Source organism: Muscardinus avellanarius (assembly GCF_963383645.1).
Source record: "Muscardinus avellanarius genome assembly, chromosome: 11".
Taxonomy (NCBI): Eukaryota; Metazoa; Chordata; class Mammalia; order Rodentia; family Gliridae; genus Muscardinus; species Muscardinus avellanarius.
Window position 1 is genome coordinate 53,066,941 of NC_137797.1, and position 17,513 is coordinate 53,084,453.

Genomic DNA, 17,513 nt, shown 5'->3' on the forward strand with positions numbered 1-17,513 from the left:
ATTCCTACTCTATCGGATGTAGAGCTGGATGCAAAGTCTGAATGATAAACTTGGATAGAGATGGCAGAGCACCTATTCAATTTTAAACCTTATCCCAAGTCCATTTCCAAAGAAATCTTGAAACTATTAGGGGATTTACAACTTCTGAGGTAGAAAAAGTTTTGCTGCTGAGTGCAGAGTGATGGTTCTAGAGGAAGAGGCTAATACAGGCGAGAGATTTGCAAAGAAGCAAGCATAAAACCCACTGGGATCGTAAACGGGGCTTCCAGGACCGCCCTTTCTAACCCATGGTTAATTTTTCAGGGATTTTGGTTAGAAAAGGAGATTTTCTTTTTCTTTCTTTCTTTTTAAATCGGTGCATTGTAACTATACATCATGATGAAGTTCAGAATGATAAAGACAGACATGCACAGAACACTTGGTGAACTTTCCCCCTGGCTCATACCCCAATCCTTTTCCCTCCCTATGCAGGATATTGAGATCGACATTGATAATTTTGTATATGTACATCACATCAATTGAAGCATTTCCACCACCAGATCTCCCTCCCACCCATCTGCCTCCCTCTCCTAGACCCCCTCCATCACTCCACTAGGGGGTCTCCTTCCAAAAGGAGGGTTTTATACAAGGAATAAAATGAATGATCATCCCGACTCCTAGAGCTCAGGCTTTCTCAGTGGTGGCACAACTTGTTAAAAAAAAAATCAGGCAATGTGCTGCGATTAGCATTTGAAGTTCTGAATTCTTTTTGGCTATGGGCCCAATTTTGCCAGCCAACTTGAGCTTTTATATAATGTCATCACCGATGGTGTGGTCAATGTCTTTAGATAATAAGGCATGGTCTAAAAATAGAACAACCGAAGCAATCATCCATCCTCTCTATAAACTGTAAGTCATCGTCCACAGCGTTTCATGAGGGAGGTGGCTTTGAGGGTTGCAGAAGTAGGTTATTCTCTCATCTAACCAACGCCACTCAGTCTCTGGCTGCTGTGACACGAGAGCCGAGGAGGGGGAAATGTGGATGAGCTGCGCTTTGAGGTCTGGGCTGCTGTGTGTCTCACTGTCTCTTGCCATTGCCAAGCATGGGCCATCTCAACCCTCCTTCTCCAAAAGCTGTTATTCAAGGGAACTACTGTCCCAGGCGGTTGACACCCTCTATGTCAAGGCAGGCTGGCTCAAAGCAACAGTGCCAGTAAGTATTAGGCTGTGCTTACGAGGATGCTCTAAAGGACCTTGCAGTCCTGGACACAACTGATTTATCTTTGTTTTTGTTGCAGAATGACTGCATAAAAAATGTTAGACTCTTAAAAAAGAGAGCAAAGAAGTTGTTCATGGTAAGCCCGGAAGCCTTTTTCATTTCTAGATTTCTACTTGGTTGATGCTCTTTTCCCTGTGTTTTAATTTAGTTATTAAGTGGTACTCCAGGGGCTGTTTCAGTGGCATTAAAAAAAAAACCCAACTATTCATACCTTAGGCAATTTCTTATGTCTTCTTCGTAGAAGAGCTGCAGATTCCAAGAACAGCTTTTGTCCTTCTTCATGCAAGATGTTTTTGGCCAACTCCAATTACAAATTTACAAGGAGAAAAACTTTGTGGAGGATTTTTATAGCCTTAGGCAGAAATTGAGCCGCTGTGTAAGTATACAGGACAAATGTGGTGAGTTGGAACCTAGAAACTTACCTAAAAACAGTGAGTGGGAAGCCGTCTCCATACCAGTGGGTGAGCAAGAAGGGCTTTCCTTTTCTTTTTCTTTTTTTTTTCTTTCTTTCTTTTTTTTTTTTTTTGTGGTACTGGGGATGGAACCCAGGGGTATTCTACCTCTGAGCTTCACCTCCAGCCCTTTTTATTATTTATTTTTGAAACAGGGTCTCACTAAGTTGCGGAGGGCCTCACTAAGTAGCCGAGGCTGTCCACGAACCACGATCCACCTGTCTCAGCCTCTGGAATGCTGGGATTACAAGTGTGTGCCACCACGCCTGGGAAAAAGGGCTTTCTGATTGTTGGCCTGTAGTCCCAAAGGTGAGGTCGTAACCAGGGAATAGCAGAGAAGCATGAGCAGCTCACAGTGCCACTGCCTATTAACTCTTAAAGGTTACCACGTACAATGTTGTACTGAAATAACAAGAAATGTTCCTCAAGTAAATATTCTTTTAATCATTATTTTATTATATAATGCTTAATTCATTCCTCATTCATTTATCAAATGCTCCCTGAGAACAACTTTGTGCCAAAATTTATTCTAGGCTACTTTCTTCTTAATTATTTTTTCCTCCTTTCCTTCCTTCCTTCCCTCCCTTTCCCCCTTCCTTCCTTCCATGTTCTTTCTCCCTTTTTTCCCTCCCTTTTCTCTGTGTCTCTCTCTTTTAGTACCATGATAACAAGAACTTTTTACATTGCTCTTTTCTTATTCATTTTTAAAGTAGTTGTATCCTTTTTAAAAGGCATAGTCACAGTAAAAAATCTCAAATTAGAAGGGGCATGTCTCCTTTCAAAGTTAAATTATTTGGTGCCTCAGTATGGTTACTGTCACAGTAAGCAATGGGGAATTAAGAAGGTAAAAGTGACCGTGTTCCTACAAAGGCATCTGCAGTAATAATACCAGTGCAGGGGTGGGGGAAGCCAGGGATTTTGTAATGGTAGTTAAATTGCTTCAGCTAGAAGCATCAATCTCTTCTGTGACTCCTCTGGGCTCTAGCAGCGCTTCTCTGAGCCTGCTGTGCTTGCCTGCACCTTGGAGGTAGTGTAAAGGTGGGGGAAGGGATTACTGTTGCAGTCCTTAGATGCTGGGTAGAAATAAGTTTTCCAGCTGGGCATGGTTGCACATGCTTGTAGACACGCAGTTTTGTGACCAGTCTTAACTACTTAGTGAGGCCCTCCTTATTTCAAAATAAAGAATAAAAACAGGGCTGCAGGTGTAGTTTAGAGGTAAAATGCGCCTGGGTTAATCCCCCATACCACAGGAAAAAAAAAAAAAAGAAAAAAGAAAAAGAAAAAGAAAAAGAGAGAAAGATATGGCTACCAGTGATACTTATCCAGTAAGTTTTTATTTTGTAAGAGTTAGAATGTTTTTTTTTTTTTTGGTCCACTACAGCACTCATAACTCAATACCTCCCAATTGCTGAGGCATTTTATGACTGCTTTGGTCAATTGGGTAAAAAAAAATTTTAACACATTTGCATTCTCTTTTTCCCGGTTTAGTTTGTGTTTAAGTTAAGTCTTTGCAACTTGGGATGCATGGGTTATCAAAAATATCCTGATAAAGTAACAACAATGATAAACCTATAAACTGGTACTTCTTTGTAGAACACAGAGAGAGGGCCCTGGGTCAGTTTCTTTGCTTTAAATAACAAAATTGTCATCATTTACCTTTGGTTTATTTTGTGCTTAAGCCTATAAGGTCATTTTCTTGAGACAATGAGTAATTAAAAATAGTATCTTAGAGCCAGGTGTGGTGGTGCACGCTTGTAATCCCAGTACTTGGGAGGCTGAGACAGGGGAGGATCTGAGTTTGCGGCCAGCCTCAGCTACTTAGTGAGGCCCTCCACAACTTAGTAAGACCCTGTTTCAAAGTGAAGAATGAAAAATTGGGCTGGGGGTGTAGCTCGGTAGTATAATGCCCCTGGACTCAATCACCAGCACCACACACAAAAAATAATATCTTACATGTAAATTTAATTATTATGTTGCTTTACATTACATTCACCACCAGTTGATTATGTTTTCACTCTCAATAAGTTTTATGCTACAGAAAGACAGGGAGAGGAGAATAAAGGATTTTATATGGGGAAATAATGAGACCAAGGCTAGACACCGCAGGCCAGAGTGCAGCCATGCAAAGGGACAAGAGAGCCTTTCCTGCTTCTGTGTCTGAAATACAGCCTTCTTAGTGGGAATTGGGTTTCTGCCTCCTCTGTAGGTGCTGCGAGGTTCATTGACCCTGGGATTTAATTGGCAGTATTCTAAGGGGAGTTTAGTAATGTTGGTGAGGCGCTGCTGGTATCCTCCCCGATACCAGGTGTGTATGAGGACTCTTGGACATCCCCCAATCCATGACTGTTTTATCATTGACTTGATTTCATTCACTCAAACAGGTAAATAAGTCATGGTAGTCATAAACGAAACCAAGAAATATTCTAGATGAACACTTTAAAGAATCAACTCCTTCTAGGAGCTCTGGTCTTTCTTGACTTGTTTTTGAGTAGTTTTTTCCTAAAGGAACCTTGATCTGTCAGACATGCTGCTTTCACAGAGAGGGGTGGAGCCCGGGCACCTCTTAGTGACTGGCTCCCCCTTGTGGAACATGAGCGCACCATGCAACCAAACAGCCCCAGTGCCCAGAACTCTATGGCTTCCTTCTTACACTTTCCCTCCACTTACATTTTGGGGTGAAAATATTGGAAATTTCCTTTCAACCATATTAAAATACAAGACATTATTATTATACTATATCCACGATGCTGTGCAATATGTCTCTTTTTGGTAGTACTGGGAATTGAACCCAAGGTGGCTCTACCACTGAACTATACCCAAGCACTTTATATTTTTTTATTTTGAGACAAAGTCTCTAAGTTGCCCAGGTTGGCCTCCAACTTGTAATCTTCCTTTCTCAGCCTTTTAAGCGCTGGGATAACAGGGCTGCACCACTGTTTCTGGTTGCCGTATAGTATATCTTACAATGAAAATCAAAATCACCATTCCTCCTGTCAAATTAAGGTTTGTACCCTTTGGCTATCATCTCCACATTCTGTCCAGTTCTGATTTCTGTAGCCACCATCCTACTCTGTTTCTTTGAGTTTATTTTTTTTAGATTCCACATGAAAGTGAAAACAAGCAGAATTTGTCTTTTGGTGCACGGCTTATTTCACTTTGCACAATGTTCTCCAGTTCCATCCATGTTGTCACAAATTACAAATTTTCTTTTAAGGCTGAGTAGTATTCCATTGTGTGTGTGTGTGTACATTTTGTGTGTTTACATTTTCTTTTTCCATTCACTTAGTGATGGGTGCTTAGCTTGCACTTGATTACTATGAATAATGCTGTAATGAACATAAGACTGCAGGCATCTCTTAGACATATTATTGATTTAGAATATTTTGGGCAAGTATCCAGAAGTGGGATTATAGGGTCATTTATACTTAGAAGTGGGATTATATTGTTTAATAACTTTTAGTTATTTGATTATTTGATGAGCCACTGCATAGTTTTCCAGACTAGCTGCACTAATTTACATTCCTACCAACAATGTATAAATGTCCCCTCTCTCTGCATCCTTGCCAACATTTGTTCTTTTCTTCACTTTTACTGGGGCACTGTAATCATACACCATGAAGAAGTTCAGAGAGACAGTGACATACAAACACACAGCACGTGGTGAGCGTTCCTTTGCCCACTGCGCTCCCTCCCCTTCCCCAGACACAGTATGGAGGTTGGCCTTGGATTATGTGTATGATCTCCCCCCTCTCCTAGATGCCCACCATCACTCCACTGGGGTTTCTCCTCTTTTGTCTGGAGTCCCGTTTGTTTACCAGTTTCTCTCTAGCTTTCATATATGAGAAAAACATATTACCTAACATATATGAGAAAAATGTATTACTTTTTTGTATGAGTAACCTCACTAACATAATATTCTGTAGCTCCATTCATTTTCCTGAAAATGACATAATTCATAATTCTGTTCTTTTTTATGGCTGAGTAGAATTTTATTGTGTGCATATATACCATATTTTGATAATTCACTCATCTGTTGATGGACACCTAGGCTGGCTCCATAAGTTGGCTATTGTGAATTGTGCCTCTATAAAGATAGAAATGCATGTATTATATAATATTCTGGTTTCAGTCTCTTTGGGTAGATACCAGGGGATTGATTGAACTCAGGGGCATTCTGAGTTCAGTTCAGGAGTGGTATAGCTGGGTCATATGGTAGTTCTGTTTCTGTTCTTCTGAGGAATCTCCACACCATCTACCAAAGTGGCTGCACTATTTTGCAATTCCACCAACCATATGTAACAGCTCCTATTTCCCCACATTCTCACTAGCATTTATTATTGTTTGTGTTTTTGACAATTGCCATTCTAATTGGAGTTAGGTGGAATCTCCGTGTAGTTTCGATTTACATCTCTCTGACTGCTAATAGCGTTGAACATTTTTTCCCCCATACATTTACTGGCCATTTGTATTTCTTCTTTTGTGAAGTTCTCTTTTTGGCCAAATGTGGCACAGGGTCACAGGGCAGTGTGAGCAGAGCCTGAGGAAGAGGGTAGAGTCTGGGATGCGTCCTGCTGGCTGGGTGCCATTCTCTCAGAATACAGCGTGCAGCTTGCAGGAGAGCAAGTGGGTTGCTTTACACCTGCAAAAATGTGAGGATTCTCATATATAAAAGTAATTCCAAAAGTAATGCTTGCTTTCCATATATATCTTGAGTGTGCTTCATATTTACCAATGTTTTTATGTTTATTAGCTTTTTGAGGTATAATTGACATACATTTAGCTAAGCATATTTAAAGTATATAAGTAGATGAACACATACACACATACACACACTTGTGAAACCACACCACAACTGAGATAATACACATATCTATATATCTATTACCCTCAAAAGTCTTTCAGTGCTTCCCTGTCTCTGTCCTTCTGTCCCCAGGGAACCACAGATCTGCTGTCATTATAGTTTAGTTTGACTTTTTCAGAATTTAATGTAAATGGCAATTTAATGTAAATAGTAGGAAGAATTAAATTCTTCCTACCCAGAATTTTTGGGTAGGAAGGGTCTGGTTTCTTTCACCCAGCCATTAAGTCATAATTATTTTGAGATGCACTCCTATTATTTCAAGTATTGATAATTCATCCCTTTTTACTGTCAAGTGATAGTCCACTCTCAGTTACTGAACAAACCTTTGTCCTCACCCCACATTTAGGCTGACATAAATGAAGCTGCTATGAACATCATATACAAGTCTTTGGAGAGAGATTTTGGTTACTCTTGGGTAAATATCTGGGAGTGGAATGGCTGGATCACATGTTAGGTATATGTTTCACTTTATAAGAAACTCCTAAAGTGTTTTCCAAATCTTTATAGCTTTATATTTATATCTCTAATGTATGAGAATTCAAAGTGCTCAATACTCTGGCTATCACTTGGTGTAGTTTTTTTTTTTTTTTTTTTTTTTTTTTTGGTGGTACTGGGGTTCCTGGAAGCCCTTCTATCTCTGGGTTACACTCTTGGACCTATTTTACATTTTTATTTGGAAACAGGGTCTCTTAAGCCAGCGAGGCTGGCTTTAAACCTATGTGATCCTTCTGTCTCCACCTCCCAAGTGCAGGGATTACAAGCGTGCGCCACCACGCCCGGCTCACTTGGTGTAGTTTTAAATGTCAAATGTTAAATGTGTTTAAAATGTCAGCCAGCTGGGCATGATGGTACATGCTTGTAATCCCAGAACTTGGGAGGCTGAGACAGCAGGTTCAAGGCCAGTCTCGGCAACTTAGTGAAGTCCACTATAACCTAGTGAGATCCTGTTTCAAATAAAGTAGGGCCAAGGGTGTAGGTCATAAATAGAATACCCCTGAGTTCAATCCCTATAACACACACACACACACACACACACACACACACACACACACACACACAGTCAGCCAGGCTAGTTGGAGTGTAGCTTTTTAAAAATGTTTTTTATTGGAGCGCTATAGTCTCACATCATAATGTGGATCATGTTGACAGCGACACACATTCACACAGTACTTGGGGTCCCCCTTTCCACTTTTCCTTCCCTCCCAATACTGAGTGTCCAGGTTAACATTGTTATATTCACATGTATACGTATATTTGAACGTGGTTTTTTAAATTAATTAACCTCAGGCTTCTTTCTCTCCTATCCCTCCTTTCAGGCTTTGTTTAGGTTTCCCCTCCATTATATGGAGTCCCTCTGGTATCCCTAATATTCCCTAGCTTGAGCATATTAGAGAAAACAAATGTCCCTTCTCTTTCTGTGCTTGGCTGATCTCACTTAACACAATGTTCTCTAGGCCTTTCTGTCTTCTTGTGAATGACGTGATTCTGTTCTTTATTGCTGAGTAGAATTCTGTCGCATCCCTAAGGCTCCGTCCTGCAGAGCCCCGGGAAAGAAGACACAAACGCCGAGTCTGCTGATGATGCTTCCTCTTTAATGCTTCCCCTTCAATGCGCACAGCAGGCAAATATAAATCAGTCTCATAACCCCTCCCTCATCACTCCACCAACCCCAAGCTTCCCACAGCTAGGGCATGCACATTTTTAACCCTCTCATAGGCGGGCTGGTGGTAGCACGAGGCCCTGCGTCACTGATCATCCGTAGGGCGCCTGATAGGGCTCACTGCGCAGGCTCAGGGCACCGCCAGCCTCGTGAGGCTCGTGACTTGGCAATGTGCCTAGGCGCCATCTTGAACCACCGCCCCATCCTGGTCTAGCCGAGCGGGCCCTGACAGAATTCCATTGTGTGTATTTTCCATAATTTTGCAATACATAGTGTTTTTCATTTTTTCCCAGTGATTAATAATTTTGAGCAACTTTTGGTTTGCTTGTTTACCAGCAATATATCTTCTTTGGTGATGTGCTTGTTCAATATTTGCCCCATTCTCTTTTAAAATTGGATTTGTGGTTTTCTTACTGAGTTTTGAGTATGTATTTTAAAATATGTTCTGGAAAAAAATGATCAGATATATAATGTGCAAGTATTTCCTACTAGTCTACTAGACTAGTCTATTATTAAAGTCTTTAAAGGAGAAGATATTTAAAATTTTATGATGCCTAATTTATCACATTTTTTTCCTTAACAGACCAGACTCTTTTGGTCTTATTAAAGAAATTTTTATTTAAACAAAGGTCACAAAGAATGTTCACTCTGTGTTCATGTAGAAATTTTCTAGTTTTACTTTCAGGTTTCACTTTGAGGTCAATAACTATTCTACATCTATTGAGATGATGTAATTTTTCTGTTTTAGACAGTTGAAGTAATGAATTACATTGATTGATTTCAAGTTAAGCCAATATTGCATTTCCAGGAGGCTATATTTGGTAATAATATATTATTCCCTTCATATATTGCTATTCTTAAGTAGTTAAAACAATGTTAAAAATTTTCATTGACATACAAAGAATGTTAGTCTATAGTTTTCCTTACTTGTAGTATCTGCCTCTTTTGATATTAGCACAATGTTGGCCTCATCAAGCAAGTTGGAAGATGTTCTTCTCTATTCAATTTTCCGGAAGAAGTTGTATATAATTGTTATTTTCTTAAATGTTTGGTATGATTTACCAGTGAAAACAATTGTTTTTTGCCTAGAGTTTTCCTTGGAGGGAGTTTTTTAATGAATATTTTTACTGGTCCACTGTAGTGTCGCATCATAACACAGGTCGTAGTGATGGTGACACACAGGAACTTGGCGGGCTTTCCCTGGCTCCCTCTCCGGCCCCCTCCCCACGCATGATATTGAGATTAGCACTCACAATTTCACACATTTATATAACTCCAGTATAGTCTCCATTAATTCTCCCTATTTGTCCTCATCCTCCCCTAGACCACGTTCCTCACTCCACTGGGGTTTCTCCTTCATTATCTAGAGTCCTTCTTGCATCCTGAGTACTCCCTAGCTTCCACATATGAGAGAAAACATATAACGCTTCACTTTTTGTAACTGGCTAAGCTCACTTATTGTTCTCCAGGCCATTCATTTTCTTGCAGAGGGATATTCATTCATTCATTCATTTTATGGTACTAATGAACTCAGGGACATTCTACCTCCAAGCTACAACCCTGGCCCGATTTTATTTTTATTTTGAAACAGGGACTCATTTATACCCACAGAAGTTATATTCACAGAAGTATTCATGATGTCCAGCTTAATAGCTTCTGAATAGCTGCATGCTGTGAACTTCTCTAAATCTCCTTCAAGTTCTATCAGGTTTTACTTCCATGTATTTTGAAATAATGTTATTAGGCACATAAGCGTTAATAATTATTGCATCCTCCTGGTGAATTGACACTTCGGTCATTATAAAATTACTCTTACTGTCCTTGATAATATTCTCTGTTCTGAAATTATATAATTTTCAGGAAACTAGATGGACCTGGAGAGCGTGATTAGCCAGTCCCAGAAAGAGAAGGGTCCTATGTTTTCTCTCATATGCAGAAGCTAGCGAGTAATCGGGATACCAGAGGGACTTCAGATAACGGAAGAGAAATCCCAGTGGAAAGAGGGAGGTGGTCCAGGGGAGGGTGGGAGTGGATAGAAAGATTTAATGGAGAAAACACTGCGACTGAAGTTATGAAATTATGAAGTACATGTGTGAAATTACCAGTGCCAATCTCAGTATCATGTATGGGGAAGGGGGAGTGGGGAGGGACCTGGGGGAGAGCTCACCAAGAGCTGTGTGCATCTATGTCCCCATCACTGTGAACTACTTTATAATGTGAGACTACAGTGCATCAATAACGATATTTTAAAAATCCTCCTCAAATATTTTTTATTCTTGAATCTACTTCTTCAGATACTACTAGACCCATTGTAGCTTTCCTTTTATTAGTTTCAGTATGCTATATTTGTTTCCATACTTTTACTCTTATTTGGACCTTTTGTTTAAAGTGGATTACTAGCTGGGCGTGGTGGGGCACGTTTGTAATCCCCGCATTCGGGAGGCTGAGACGGGAGGATCTTGGTTCGTGGACAGCCTCAGCTACTTAGTGAGGCCCTTTGCAACTCAGAGAGACCCTGTTTCAAAATAAAAAATAAAAAAAGGGCTGAGGGAATAGCTTGGAGGTAGAATGCTCCTGGGTTCCATCCCTGGTACCGCAAAAAAAAAAAAAAAAAAAAAATAATAATAATAAAATAAATAAAAATAAAAAAATAAAGTGGATTTCTTTAGGCAGCATTTATTTAGGCTGTGCTTTTAAATAAACTTACTCTGGAGGTCTTTTCATTGGTGTGTTCAGACAGTTTACATTTCGCATGGTTATTAACACAGTTGGGGTTCCCTGGGCTTGGTGGTGCATGCTTATAATGCCAGTACTTGGGAGGATGAGACAGAGGACAGCCTCAGCAAGTAGTGAGACTTTCATCAACCTAGCAAGACCCTGTTTCAAAATAAAAGAAATTAAATAGGGCTGAGGGTGTAGCTCAGAGGTAGAATGCCCCCGGTTCAATCCCCAGTAAAACACACACACACACACACACACACACACACACACACACACACACACAGAGTTGGGGTTAAAATTTTCACTTTGCTGTTTGTTTTTATTTATCCTGTCTGTTCATTATTCCTCCTCTTGATTGATGGTTTAGCTATTCCATTTTATTACCTGTATTGAACTATTCTATAGCTAGAATCTACCCTTTACTATTTGGCTATCTGATAACTGACTATCTAAGAAAGACCGGGTAAATATGTATTTTTTTCTTTATTTGCCAGTTCCAATATAAGAGATTGGTTTTTAAATATTTACTTGTGATTACTAAATTGTTATTTTTGATGTCATTTTCTCTCAGTTTCATTTTTGACTCACGAACTTAAATTACTTTTTAATTTTTGTGAAAACTTTTTGATTGAAGGTATTCCTTTTTTAAACTTTTTTATTGGTGCATTGTAGCCGTACATCTTAGTGGAGTACAAGGTGGTGGAGGCATACATGCACACGTTACCCAGTTAGCCCTTCCCACCCCACGCCCTCGCCCTCTCTCCTCAGGTTTAGCTCAGTGATTGACTTTAATATGTTTGTGAATATTTGGCATCTTCTTGAGCCACTCTTAAGGTTCAACACTAGAAAATTATGATAGATTCCAAGGTTTGGAGTACCCTGTACCTCTGTTTGGGGTAACATTCTAAGCATTTTGCAGCACCCAATAAAATACTACTTTTCCCAATTAGTTTCATTTGGGTAATTTGATTTCATTAGTTCAATGGTAAAATTGTTCAAAGAAAGCAAGTTATGTGTAAAGATGCTTTAGAGATTCGTATAGAACTCAACTGCTCTCGGGCTTAAAAGGGAACTTCATAGTTGTCTCATTGGATTCATGAAATAACTTGCCTAATTGCTAGTGATCAAAGTTGAAACTGAAAAAAAATTCATCAGTTTTCAAGATTTCATGATTTGCTTTAATTAGCAGTTTGAGAGCCTGAAGAGTAATTGGTAATTAGAAAGGCATGCTTTTCCATATTTATTGCATGTAATTACATTTAAAATCTGATGTCTCGGCAAATAGAATATTTGTGTCTCTATTTCTTGTAGGCAGTTTGGTAAATAATTGGTACCATCAATTACACTTAGCATATCAACTTGTGAAACGTTATTCATCCTTGTAATTTCAAATATTTTTTTATTGCAATTGCTTAACAGTTAAAGCAAGAAACAAGAAGTGAAGCCCATATGGTCTTATTCTTTAGCTACAAAGTCCAAAACTTATGTTTTTTAACAATAACTAACTTTATTGTGAGGTTGTTGGGAGAATGAAATAAAATAATATACAAGTGTCTAGCTTATAGTAGTTCTGAAATGTTTCTTTCAATTACATTTTTCTTTTTTGCGGTACTGGGGCTAGAATCCAGGGACATTCTATCTCTGAGCTATACTCCCAGCCCTATTTTTTATACTTTATTTTGAAATAGGATCTCACTGAGTTGCAAAGGGTCTCACTAAGTAGTAGCTGAGGCTGTCCTCAAACCGCGATCCTCCCGTCTCAGCCTCCCAAGTGCTGGGATTACAAGGGTGCACCACCACACCCAGCTCCTTTCAATTACATTTTTAAAAATAATATCTAAAGGTGTTTCTCTTATGTAATTAAATACCTCTTTATTGCTTAACATAATTATAAAATGTATAATGTATTTAATTTATAGTAGCAATTTGACTTAAAAATAATTTGAATAATTGGTTTAATTTTATTATATATGTTTTCTTATATGTGTGGGAATCTTTTTGCTGACACACTCATTCCCGGGTTAATGGTATATAATATCTCTGCAAATTATGAGGCGCAGCTCTACTGCTAGGTTAGGAATTTCTTCACATGCTAAATTATATGGACTTTTTCTGAATGAGTGATAATTACATTGAAAATTTTAAAAATCTGCAACTTGGTAAGGGTCTATGATTAATCTAGGTAAGAGAGTTTATCTATGCCATATTAGACCATTCTTGTAGTTATAGATAATATACAAATTAGACAGCATTTTATAAATTCTTCTGTTACATATTTACTTGCTTGTTAGCAATTTGTTATTTGTTGTGATAAAATTAAATGTCTGAGTGTGAATTTGGTTTTGCAAAGAGATACTTGGCTAATAGTTTAGTGATTCGTTCTTTTCATGAATATTTAGTTTAAATGTAGTTGTGTTTTCTTCTAATCAGAATAACTTTGTTATTCTCTCTTTGAGTTTCCTTGTCTTTCTGGACTCAGTAATTTTGTGTTGGTGGACTTTATAAATTAAATGAATCAATGCTTTATCGTCTACTTCCCCCACAGAAAACTGTACGCCCTATGAGAACAGAGACCGTGGTATTTGCCGTGTTATTTGTCCATTGCTCAGCACATACCTACTCAATATTTTTTGAATGGATAGAAGAGCATTAGTGTGGGGGGTGGTGGTGCATGCTCATAATCCCAGCATTCGGGAGGCTGAGACGGGAGGATCGCGGTTCGCAGACAGCCTCAGCTACTTAGTGAGGCCCTCTGCAACTCAGTGAGACCCAGTTTCAAAACAAGAGAATAAAAAATAGGGCAGCGGGTGTAGCTCGGAGGTTGAATGCCCCTGGGTTCCACCCCCAGGCCCGCAAAAAAAAAAAAAAAAAAAAAAAAAGAGCATTAGTAGTGCCTCCCCAAATACTTTATATATACTTATTGTTGATTCCTTAGATTTCCTGTGCTTCTTCAGCTAAAGAGATGACATTTATTGTCAGGATGAAAAAAACATTTTATAGGGTAAGTGTTCCAAATCTTATTTTTTTTTAAAATCATTTGTTTCTTAAAATATGAAAATTTTTTGCTTTTATATCTTTATTTGCAGATTGGAAACAAAGGAATCTCTAAAGCCATCAGTGAACTGGATATCCTTCTGTCCTGGATTAAAGAACTCCTAGAAAATATTCAGTAAATCAAAAAGCCACACACATTGATTTTATAGTTATTTTGAAATATGACAAGAACCGCTACAAAAACATTATAATACCATCTTTATTTTAAAAATTTTGCATGTATTACTGACTATAAGTTAGATGATTTAGAATAGATTTAGTTTAATTAATAAAGTTTTGACAATAAATAAATTGTCACTAATTTGTACATTTTATGTTTTTAAAGAGTGTTCTAGTCCTGTATTTCATTATTCACAAGTAAATTATTTACTTTTTTTTTTTTTGGTGATACTGGGGGTGGAACCCAGGGGATTTTCTACCTCCAGGCTATACTCCAAGACCTATTTTATATTTTATTTGGAAACAGGGTCTCACTAAGTTGCTGAGAGCTTCACTAAGTAGCTGAGGCTGGCTTTGAACCTGTGTGATCCTCCTGTCTCAGCCTCCCAAGAGCTGGGATTACAAGTGTGCACAACCACACCCGGCTGTATACATTGCATTTATAGGCATACAACCTATATTAACTCATGTAATATTTGTAGGAGAAAAATGACAGATTTTTCAGATACATTATAATGCTTTTGAGACTTAAATACATGATTATTGTATACTTAAGTGTCTGATGATTATTAATTATGCCTGGTGTGAACTTAGCTCCTAACAGATTTTGATTTAAATTAAACGGTGTTTCTTTCTCCTGGATGTCCTTTCCATGACAACAGTGGACAATAGCAAGATCTGATTAAATATAATACCCAGGTCAACTAATTATTTGGAATATTTACTAGGAATACCTGTGACAGATAACCCACACCAAAAAGACTACAAGCCCCCAAGCTGAAATGATGCTGAGGTTTGACAATTCTCCTTCTGGATGTCAAACACCAGGAGAAAAGTGTACAGAGGCCAAACCAAAGTAAAACAGATGTCACCAGTCAACTTTTGTAATGTCTAAGACCTTCATTTGCACAACTGGCTCTTCGGTTAACTGAATAACCTGGCCTGACCATTGCTTTTTCATTAAAGGGACTCTGTTTCACTGCAGCTTGATCATGGCATGGAAGGCACAAGGAGGAGGTATTCTGACAGCCTGCTCTGGGCAGCCAGCCAGTTTACACCCCAGCCAGCCAGTTCACACCTCAAGGCATTCATTAGGCCCCTGCGGTGTGCTCATACAGCACTGGATTTGGTGCCCTGTGGTGTGAACAGGCAGGCTTCCCCAGGTCTCCATGTATGGTGTCCTTATCAACTCTTCTTTTGTTTTCTTACCATCTAGTCCTTTTTAAGCATGCAGCCCATGGGCTGTTTGCTTGGGACCACTCTCTCTTGATTGATCTTATATTTCAGTGTTACCGCTTTCTGCCTTGCCCATCAACTGTGCCCCTTATCTTGTCTCCATGGGAGAGCTCATGACTAGACAATCCACAGAATGGGTATGAGGAAGAAGAGCACAGGCACGGCTAAGACCCCACCTTTACATATGATGATGTCAAGAGACCTGTTCTCTGCCCACCTGTAGATGCCATAAAAGCCGTGGACCTTTTTCCTTTATTAGAGTTAGCTGGGATTTTTGTTTCTCACATGATGCCTCCCTTAGGTTTGAGCATAAGAATCAAGATTCTTGTTCCAGTACCAACGTGCTTCTTTTATCTGATTCTTTTTGATGGGGAACACAAGACTCCAAGGAGTTGGCAAGAAAGTGGCTCTACTCCGGAGTCACCTGGCTTGCCCCAACTCCTTTGCATCCTGCCTGTATCATCAGGTTTCACCCCCACAAAACTGCAATTCCCTCCCAGCCAACCCCTCTTCCCTGTTCTTCACTTTTCTCTAAACCACTTCTAACTTGTTGGCATGCATGTTTACTTACTGTCTCTGGCTCCGCACGAAGGACTTTGGTTGGCTTGTTCTTTGTAGTGTATCTGCTACCTGAACAGGACCTGGACATTGGGGCACTACACAAACATGGGTGAGATGTACAAAGTCATAGGAGGATGGGCTCACACCTGGGTCTGGCTGTTCTCAGAGCATGTGGCCCATCTTAGGACCCGTGGCTGGGTCACTTTGCCTCCCAGGCCCTTGTTTCTAGATGGGTCCTGATTGCAATGAGTTACCGTGGTTACCTTGCAGACATAAGCCGGCACTCTCAGCTCTCACCTTCTCTCTTCTCTTCCCAGTGATGTTCCTAGATGTTCCTCTCACATTAGCCCTGCTCTGCCAGGTTAATTTCTGCTGATCTTTTGAGATTTCATTCAAGTGTCACCATGCTGATACTGGGTTCATATGCACTGTGTGCCTTCATAGAACCTATATAACTATATTTTCTTTACGGGGTGTATATTTAATGTCTGTCCTTCCCACTGGACTTTTCTCTCTGATTCACTGCAGTTCTGCCTAGAATCTTTTACACAGAAAGTGCATAGTAAATATTTGTGCAGTAAATAAGTAGATACAATAGTGAATTGAATAGGACAGTCTCCAAGGCTTCCCAGCTCTGGCATCCTCTGCTGCCATAATTTCACTGGTTGGTGTGAACCTGGAGGAAGGGAATATAATAATGTTTTCCAACACTGATCCTCTGAAAGCACCTATATAGTTACATGCACAGCAACAAATTTTAATCCATACTTTTTTTTACTTGCCTAGGTAAAAGGAAAAATAACTATCTAACTTGAAAACTCGATCACTTAGACCTAAATAAATGCATTCTTAACTAAAGCACATTCACATGAACACCATGAGGCACCATCCTGCAGACCTCTGGGTAGAGTGTGTCTCACACCTTGGCAAACGCTGCATTTTAACGACTTTCCACTGCCTCATTCTGGCCCAACTGAGAAATGCACAAAGTTGGAACATGTCCATTTTAACCTACCCACAGACACCAGTTTAGAAAAAGTCAAGCCACGGCGCTCAGGTTTCAAACTGGTTTCCGAGCTCCTGTCATTTTTTCCGGAGATGCAGGGACAAAGGCGTGCGCACCCAGTCAGTCCTTCCACGGTTCTGATGACGGCGGCTTCTGACGGAGGACGCTGGCGTGACCCTGCGCCCTCATCCTTCCCATCACCCTGGTCGGGTTGCCACCATGGACGCAGCCTCCGAGAGAGGGAGGCTGGTGGAGCCACTGCCTTCCCATTAGTGAAGCTTCCGGGATGTTCATTTGTGCGCTCGGTGGCAGGAACAATAGCGAAAGCCCAGTCAGGCAGAGCAGGAAGAGCATCTGAAAATCTCAAAAGCAGATGCCGCACTGTGCTGCCATTGGCCGTGCATCATTAGAGACCATGAGGATGGACGTCCTCCAACGTGGCTGCCAGGTACCACTGAAAGGAACCCCAGTCAGTTCTAAGAGCATTCATGGAATGCTTGCAATCTGCTAGCAACCCAGGCACAGCTGGGGTGATAATGATAAAT

At 39.8% G+C, this 17,513-nt stretch overlaps 1 protein-coding gene across 1 annotated transcript; it reads left to right on the forward strand.

Moving 5' to 3' along the window:
• Positions 1-1,015: 1,015 nt before the first annotated feature.
• Positions 1,016-14,125, forward strand: IL26 (interleukin 26; the record flags this gene model as incomplete). Its single annotated transcript, XM_080706050.1, has 5 exons — positions 1,016-1,192; positions 1,278-1,334; positions 1,500-1,634; positions 13,888-13,953; positions 14,039-14,125. The coding sequence occupies 5 exons, from the start codon at positions 1,016-1,018 to the stop codon at positions 14,123-14,125; spliced, it is 522 nt and encodes a 173-aa protein (XP_080562176.1).
• Positions 14,126-17,513: the final 3,388 nt, after the last annotated feature.